Below are 9414 nucleotides of genomic sequence, written 5' to 3' on the forward strand. Positions count from 1 at the left end.
TGTGCTTACCTTCTGTCATGGCCACATCAAAACTACAACTAAACTACAGAACAATCATCGCTGAGAATCACCTGAAGTCTAGCTGAACTCATCCTACCTCTCAGAACATACAGAAGAAGCCACCTTGAGGCTGGAAGGAGGGGCAGAGACGTGGAACACGCTGAACCCACACCTGTGTGTGACCATTAACAATCGAGAAAGATGTCTCAGCTACGGAGGTCCCACCCTCGTGGGAGCGAGGGTTCCCACCCCACACCAGGCTCCCCAGCCCAGAGTTCCAGTCCGGGGAGAGAAGTCCCCATAACTTCTGGCTGTGAAAACCGGCGGAGACTGTGGCTGAGTGAGACAGAAGATGGCTGTAGTCCCAGGTGATCCTCCTAAAGGGCCTGCACATGGACTTCCTCGCTGACGGACCCCTGGCAGGCATGGCTCACTTGGTTAGAGAGACAAAAGCACTTCTCCCCACCCTACAGCCAATAGCCATGGGCACGATATGCAAATGCTTCCAAGGGGACAGGTGTACTGTGAGTCCTGGATGACACCCAGGTACAACTCTCCTCCCCCAGGCCCACAAGATGGGTTTACTAGTACCTTCCAATCATATGCTTTACCTTATTTGTGACAGGCTTAATAGACACCTCCAATCCCAAGGTTTTTGCCTCATGTGAGGCACTAAGTAGTGGACACCTTTCAAATATCTAGTAAAATAGCCGTTTTACTAATACACATGTTATCTGGACAAAGAGAAAATTGTCACAAGAATTTTGCACGTATTGCATGACTCTCCCTTTGTGCAGTATGTAGAATATGTCCTTTGGGGAGGAGACACCATCTCAGCGTGACTTCATTAAGAATAATGGAAACTGTCATAGCTTGTTAATCCCATTTGTTTCTCAGGAGGAGGGCAAGGTTATTAATTACACAGCATGGGTCGGGGGTCATCAGGACCATAAAGTGGGTTGCCTGTGAAGGGTCTGCTGCCTGAGCATGATCTCCAACTCCTGCTGTGCCTGCAGAGCAGTCTGCAAAAGACACAGCCCAACCTCCACACTGGCTTATTATGGATTCATAGAACTTTGTCAGCACAGAGATATCGAGGTTTTTAGGGAAGCAGATTGAAAGGGTGCTGCTTCTGGGGCCTTGCCCAGTCAAGCTAAGGGAAAGCTGGGTTATCTGTGCTTGCAGCAAGGCAACGCATTCTGAATACGCAGCACTCTAAGAGATGTAAGGTCCCCTACCTCCCTCTACCCCAGTGACGGCTTCTTATTTTATTGGCCTTAATGCTTTCTGATTCACAAAGTAGAAGATAGGAAAAAAACACACATATTAATATATCATTGTGGTCACCAAAAAGCTAAATATAATACAATGTGAGGTATACTAAATTGAGTACAAAATGGCACTGGAGAACGATGATGAAACAACCTGTCAGCCTGCTTAGCATGGAGGACAGGGCAGGGTGGGAGAGGGCAGGCCAGTCATGTAAGTCTTCCAACATGAGGTCTGGACCTTGTAAAATTAGTCAGAGTTTGCCGTGCAAAGATAAGGAAGGTCATTCCCACCAAAGGAATAAACAGCACGAATACCATTGCCTTTTTGGCAAGGCTTCCAAACAAGGCCTCCTTTGCTGCTCACTTCTTGGAGTAGGAGACACCCGTGTTCTCTTTTGCTGGCTTTAGAAGAAAGGCAAAAAGCAGCACAAACACAAGAAAGTACTCCTCAGGGCACACACCTTTCTAGGTCAAGTCTCATTTCCCAATACTGGCAACAAAGGTAAACCTCTTCTTTTCCATCCTTGCACTTAAACTCCACCCTCTTCCCACGTGAGGAGAGGATGGAGAAGAGCAACCCAAACCTTTATGCTCGTTCTGGACAGTATCCCCCACTTACTCCTGTTCTTAACCTGCTTGTGACAGGATCCTCACCAAACCAATCCAATAGCATGAGGATCCCTGTCTCACAGCTGCATTTTCAACACAAAGCTTCATCCCACTTTACCCCAAGATGGCTTCACCTGCTAGCAGGAGGAACGCCTCTTTCCTGTCACAATCTGCCCTGGTCCTCCCTCCATGTCTCCAGGGCACCTAAGATCTTTCATGTCTGGCTCTCTATGGCCCAAATAATTCCACAGCACTACATTATATAATATTAAAATGTTCACATACAAAAAAGAAAAAAAAACAATAATGATTTCTTTCTACAGCATAGAACCAAATGTTGAATTTTCTTGAAATTCCTCACAGCTATCCGGACAATTTCTCCTGTTTGGACACATTGAGATCATCATTCTATGCTAGTGATCACTGTCAGGAAGTCAGAAAAAAATCAGGCTCTCAAAATCAAAATAATTTCGGAGATCCAAGATGGCAGAGTAGATAAAAACTGTGCTTGTGTTCTTCTGTGAACACATTAAAATTACAACTAAATTATACACAATCAACCTGGGCAACCAGCTGAAATCTAGCCAAACAGAAGTCCAATAACTAAAACTATAAAGAAGAAGCCCTGTTGAGACTGGTAGGAGGGGCCAAGATGTGGAATGGGCCCCAAACCTCCATGTGGCAATTAAGAATCAGGAGGGATATCTCAGCCATGGAGGTTCCCCTGAGGAGCAATGGACCCCAGCCCTCCACACCGAGCTCCCCAGCCCAGAGCACTGGTGCCGGGAGGAGGAGCTCCCACAACATCTGGCTGTGAGAAACAGTGGCGATTCTGACCATCCGATGGGGAGGGAAGGCTGCAAGGAAACCCAGATGTCCTCTAAAGGGCCCGCACACAGACTCACAACCAGACACTCACCTTGGGCTCCAGCAGAGAGATGGTCACTTGGGGCATCAGGGATGTACAGGGAGTAGACTAAGGAGTGTGGCTTCAGGGGAGGACTGGAGGACAGTTGGCATTTTCCCAGTGAGAGGTCATCCACCCATGCAGCCAGCAGGTGGGCGCCATCTTTCCTGTGTTGAGTCCGCCCCCACAAGCCAAATCTGAATCTGATTGGCCTGGTGAGCTCTGCTATGCCCTGCTGACTCAGCTGGGACCCAACCAAAGCCATCTTGTGAACCACCGGAGGCACTTTCTCCATGAGCAGCCAGCCCCTCCTGCATTGCACTTCTTCTTGGAAAACTATCAGAGTTCACAAGCCCCAGGTGGGCAGCGACTGGCCTTGGTGTGCTCTGAGACCTTTGCTGAGTAGCTCCAGGCTCAACACTGGCACCAAACCAGAGTCTACATTAATTAACCTGCTGCCTGCAGCTCTTCCCTTTCTAGTGACTCCCTAAGACCCTGCATCACACAACTTGCATACCACAGGAGGCTTGATCAGTGGCTGAACCTTAAGGAAGCCAGCAGGTGGCAGCAGGCCTCTGCGTGTCCTGCCTTTCTGTGAAGTTACCCCAGGCCTGTTACTGGTGGCAGCTGTCCTTGGTTCACAGCATGACCTCTCCCTTGCACCTCCAGGTTAACCACAGGCAGCAAAAAACTGCAGATCACTTTGTAGCTCCTACCAGGTGCCCCCTGGCCAGTCCCAGGCAGTGGGTGACCTGTGTCTGCACCAGAACCCATCCCAAGAGGCTCCAGAACCAACATACTTGTAGGTTGGCTTCAGACCACAGCAGAACACTGTCCAATTAGCCCCACAAGTGGCACACACAAAGGGTGGTCTCAACAGGCACCAGAGCCCACTGGAGCAAAACCCACTCAGTGGGGTAAGCCTTCCAAACAGCAGCCCATAAGCTTTGGACTTGGCAAAACCCCATAGCCAGTCAGCCTGAGAGACAATTTCACCCACTAACATGCTAATAGCAATCAAGGCTCAACTATAACAGGAGGGCACACACAACCCACACAAGGGACACTCCTGGAGCACCCAGCTCAGGTGACCAGGGAGACTGCCACTAGGCCCCACAGGACACCTACTACGTGAAGCCATCTGGCCAAGACTAGGAGACACAGCAAATCGACTGAATACATAGAAACTAATACAGAGAAGCAGCCAAAATGAGGAAATAAAGACATGTGTCCCAAATGAAAGAACAGAAGAAAAATCCAGAAAAAAAAACTAAACTACATAGAGGCAGGCAACCTACAAGAGACATAGTTCAAAGCAATGGTTATCAGGATGTTCAAGGAACTTAGTGAGAACTTCCATAAAGAGATAGCAAGCATTAAAAAGGACATAGCAACCATAAAAAAAGAACCAGTCAGAAGTGAAGAATATAATAACTGAAATGAAGACTGTGCTAGAAGGAATCAACAGCAGACCAGATGAAAAGGGAATTGAATCAGCAATTTGGAAGATAAGAAGAAAACACCCAATCTGAACAGCAAAAATTTTAAAAATCAAAAAAATGAAGATAGGTTAAGGGGCCTCTGGGACAACATCAAGCTTAACAACATTCACATCATAAGGGTTCCAGAAGGAGAAGAGAGAAAGCAAGGGATTGAGAACCTATATGAAGAAATAATGACTGAAAAATTTTCTAACCTGGCATAGGAAATAGACATACAAGTCCAGGAAGTGCAGAGAGTCCCAAACAGGATGAACCCAAACAGACCCATACCTAGACACTTTATGATTAAAATGGCAAAAGTAAAAGACCAAGAGAGAATCCTAAAAGCAGCAAGAGAAAGGCAACTGGTAACTGATAAGGGAGCCCCCATAAGGTTTTCAGCTGATTTATCAACAGAAACTTTGTAGGCAAGAAGGGATTGATTGGCACAAAATATTCAACGTGATGAAAAGCAAGGACCTACAACCAAAACTATTCTACCCAGCAAAGCTATCATTTAGAACTGAAGGACAGATAAAGAGCTTTGCAGACAAGAAAAAGCTAAAGAAGTTCATAGCCACCAAGCCAATATTATAAGAAATGTTAGAGGGACTTTTTTAACACAGAAAAAAATCAAAATTATGAATAATAAAATAGCTACATATCTACCAACAATTATTTTCAATGTAAATAGATTAAATGCGCCAATCAAAAGACATAGAAGGGTAGGACAGATAAAAAAAGAAAACCCTGGGGCTGCCAGTTAGCTCAGCTGGTTAGAATGCAGTGCTCATAACACCAAGGTTGCCGGTTCAATCCCCACATGGGCCACTGAGTTGTGCCTCCACAACTAGATTGAAACAACTACTTGACTTCGAGCTGATGGGTCCTGGAAAAACACACTGTTCCCCAATGAAAAAGAAAAATCCTTACATATGCTGCCTACAAGAGATTCACTTCAAATTGAAAGACACACAGAGATCAAAAGTGAAGGAATGGAAAAAGGTATTTCATGAAAATGGAAATAAAACAAACCAACAAAAAAGCTGGAGTAGCAATACTTATACCAAACAAAATAGACTTTAAAACAAAGGCTATAACAATAGTCCAAGAAGGACCCAGTCATCCCACTTCAGGGTATTTATCCAAAGAATCCCAAAATGCTACTTGGAGGGGATGTGTGCCTTCATATATTCATTGCAGCATTGTTTACAATGGCCAAGATGTGGAGGCAGCCTGGATGTCTGTCGATAGATGAATGGATAAAGAGGAGATAGTACACATATACAATAGAATACTGCTCAGCCAGGGAAGGGAAAGGAATGGGTTCTTGTCATCTGCAGTGGTAAGGAGGGACCTGTGCTGAGTGGAGTATATCACACAGAGAAAGACACATGCAATGCAATTTCACTTATATGTGGAATCTAAGAAAAAAAAATTAACAAAACAAAAACAAACTCATAGATACAGAAAACGTTTGATAGTTGTCAATTGGGAGGGGGTTGGGGGTGTGTGTAGAAAAAGGGAGAAGGGATTAAGAAGTACAAATTGTTTGTTACAAAGTAGTCATGGGGATGTAGGGTATAGCACAAAGAATATAGTCAATAATGTTGTATAACTGTATGGTGTCAGATGGGTACAAGATTTGTTGGGGTGATAGATGGGAGGGGGTTGGGGAGAGGGTGAAAAAGATGAAAGGATTAAAAAGTACAGATTGGTAGTTACAAAATAATCATGGGGATGTAAAATAAAGCATAGGGAATATAGTCAATGATATGGTAATAACTATGTATAGTGTCAGGTGGGTACTAAACTAGTCAGGGGGATCACTTCTTAAATTATATAAATGTCTAACCACTATGCTGTATGCCTGAAATTAATATAAAATAATACTAAATGTCAACTGTAATTGATAAATTTTAAAAGGGGGGAAAGGTGAAGGGGAAATAAAAGGTTCAAATTTCTAGGTATAAAATAAATAAATCATGGGGATGTAAAGTACAGAAGAGGGAATATAGTCAATAATATTGAGATAGCGTGGTACAGTGTCAGATGGTGGCTGGACTTATGGTGATCACTTCTTTAGGTATACAAATATTGAATAACTATGGTGTACCACTGAAACTAATATAATATTGTATGTTATTTACATTTTTAATAAAAACCTTTAAAAGTAAAAAACAATCAAAACAATTTCAAGCAATAAAAAGTACTATGTTTTTAAATATAGTGTTTTTAAGGGGTTCAGTTTGAAAATACATGTCGGGAAGCAGAACCACCATGAGTGATACAGGAGAAGGAATTTATGCGAGGAATTAGTACTTAACTGTAGGAAGAGCTGAGGAGATAAATATCTGAAAAATGTTGCTGAAGCAACAGAGACAAGTCACGAACGAGTCAGAACTTGCAGGAACTGTGTAGGGCAGCACACACTGCTGCTAGGAAGTGGGGTTGGGGGGAAACCACACACTCTATGAAGGTCGTGGCTCTTCATGGCTGCCACCTCTGAGTTGTCAGCAAAGTGTCCAGTGGAGGCCTGGGGTCACTTCTGGTGCGGAAGGCCAGCATCGGGAAGGAGGAAAGAGCAAGAAGAAACTGGAATGCAGCAGCACCCCTGGGTCCAACGATAACCTCCAGAACATAATGACAGCTGCTTCTGTTCTGACTCCCAGAACTCACACAGCTTCCCTTTGGGCCAATTACAAACTGGAATGACATGGAGAAGGAGAGTGAAAACCGTAGTTCCCAACATAACCAAATAGGCAATAGAACAATTGGCACATTGGTATTTTGACATAACTACAACTCATTGTGCAGGGCCACATAAATACTCCAACTCAAGCTCACCAAGTCCAAAATGAAGGCGTTGCTGTGCCCCAGACTTCCATTAAACAACAAAAAATAAATAAAACAAACCAAAGGCAACCTTTGTGAGTATAGCTCAATTTCTATTACCTCAGAGTGGTCCTGAACAGTCCACACCGTCAGCATCTGTCAAACTTGCCTCCCTGCCTTGCATCCCAGCTGTCCCGGCTTTACATGAAGCTTTCATCATTGTTCTCCTACATTAAAGAAATGGCCTTCCGTCTCGCCACCCTGCCTCCAATCTCACCTTGCTCCAAAACTTGCATTAAACTGGAGTGATCTTTCTAAACTGTAAAATTCCAATTCTTTTTTCTTAAAATAGTTTAGTGACTCCTGATCGCCTACCACACAGATCTTCTTTCTTGGTGTGGTAACAAGACCCTGCCTATTCTGATTCTCACCTACTTTTTCAGCCATATTTCCTGCCCTGCCCCAAACCCGGTGGCCCCAACTATGCTGAACTACTTACAGAACCCTGAACATAGAATTATTTCAAGGTTGTCTGCCTGCTCCCTCTGCTAAGAATTCATTTCCTCATCTGCATCCCCCTGAAAGTAGTGGCCTGGCAAATTCCTGCTCACCCTTTCAGATGTGGCTGAAACGTGGTCCCCCTTGCAGGGTCGTCCATGTTCCCTCACCTCCTCCCAATCACCACAGTGGGTCCATGACACTCTCCTAACAATGGTTGGTGCATGTCTGCTGATCTACATGCGGGCTATCCATGCTGGACTAAGAGCCCCTCCACGGTGAGGAACACATCACATTCATCTGTGTAGCTCAGACACTAACACCTCCCTAGCACATGGCAGAGGCTCAATAAACATTGGGTTAAGAAATTAATTGATGGGTTACAAGACCTGACATGTTTAAATATTTTATTGTATATTTATAACTGCTTCCATACAAATTATGATTCCCATAAAATATAGGTATACAGTTACCAAAAAATCTGATTAATCTGGGGGTAATCCGATAAATGTAGATGGCCAATTATTGAAATTCAGTCTAAATCTTGAAATGGTCCTAAATCATATGACCTCATTGATCAGATTCATAACATTATTTCTAAATCTCAGTTTCACTGGTGCTGTTTAAACCACTCTTGACCTGCTATCGGAATACAGAACAACAAAGGAAACATCTGGTTTTTCTTAACGTGGGGGTGACAAATCCATTTGTTAACGGTAGCAATGGGAGCGCCAACAGGACTTGATAACAGCTCTAACATGGGGAGCTTGGGCCAAAACAGATGGCCCAGACACTTCAGGGAAAGCTTTAAAAAGATGTCTTTTCTAATACAGGTTACCCACGCCTTGGAAGTTCAACATAAGCCTGAAAGTTTGCAGATGATTTTATTGGCTTTGACAGTTCTGTCTGGAGGTTAGTTTGCAATTGCCTCTTGGGGGAAGTTTGGTTGGATTTTGTTTTTCAAAGTAAGTAAAGGCAAGAATGTTTATAATAGACCAGCGAACTGGAAATCCAAATCAGTTTGCATCACCAATGACTCTGTGAGCATGACCCCTGACTGGACACAATTTGTCTGTGCTATTTTTTTAATGTGCTATTTAAAATTTTTTTTCATTGGCAAACCAAGGCTAATCCAGAGTGATTGCTGTTTCTTCTGTGTGTTTTGAACCCACATTAATAGTAATTATGTTTAGACTCTGAGGTTGTTAAACAAAAGGTTGAAACCTGCCCAGTGCAAAGGCATTGGAACCACTTTTATTATACTTCAGTACACATTAGCCGTGTATAATAGTTACACTGATTCTAATCAAACCTTTCATTTCATCATTTTTTCAATGCCACTAAGACCTACATATTACCTCTTAAACTGTTAAATATTGTAGCCATTTCTAAATTGCCTAATTTACTTTTGGACTCACCAAATATACTATCCCTAAGTTGATTATTAAACCAATCAATAACTGGAATAGAAAACAGAATTTTCTCCTATTTGGATAAGGCAATAGTAATAAGAACCACACTCGGGAGAACTTTCTTTCTAATACAATGTCCCCTTATATACAATACAATTAGCAAATTGTTTGATGTATTTTATTTGAAAGGACTGGTTTCAGTAAAATTTTAGTTGCTACATAATCTTTTAAATCATTATCATTAGACTTTGTAACTATTTTTATAGCTGAAGAAACTGACCCACAGGGGTTAAGTGCCAAAGCACTGATTAAGTTAGTGATAAAAGTTAGACTTGTAGTAATTACACACACTCACATACAAATTTTTAAAGGGATAATCATAAAGAAATGCTGTTCAATGA

The 9414-nt window shown here is 43.0% G+C and overlaps 1 protein-coding gene across 1 annotated transcript in view; it reads right to left on the minus strand.

Moving 5' to 3' along the window:
* Positions 1 to 6758: 6758 nt before the first annotated feature.
* LOC109389336 (uncharacterized) overlaps positions 6759 to 9414 on the minus strand; it is a 15446-nt gene continuing 12790 nt past the window's right edge. The window contains exon 2 of the mRNA XM_019654759.1: positions 6759 to 6974. Within this exon, the coding sequence (XP_019510304.1) occupies positions 6759 to 6974 (216 nt within the window). The remainder of the gene's footprint in view (positions 6975 to 9414) is intronic.

Source organism: Hipposideros armiger, unplaced genomic scaffold (assembly GCF_001890085.2).
Source record: "Hipposideros armiger isolate ML-2016 unplaced genomic scaffold, ASM189008v1 scaffold_230, whole genome shotgun sequence".
Classification (NCBI taxonomy): domain Eukaryota; kingdom Metazoa; phylum Chordata; class Mammalia; order Chiroptera; family Hipposideridae; genus Hipposideros; species Hipposideros armiger.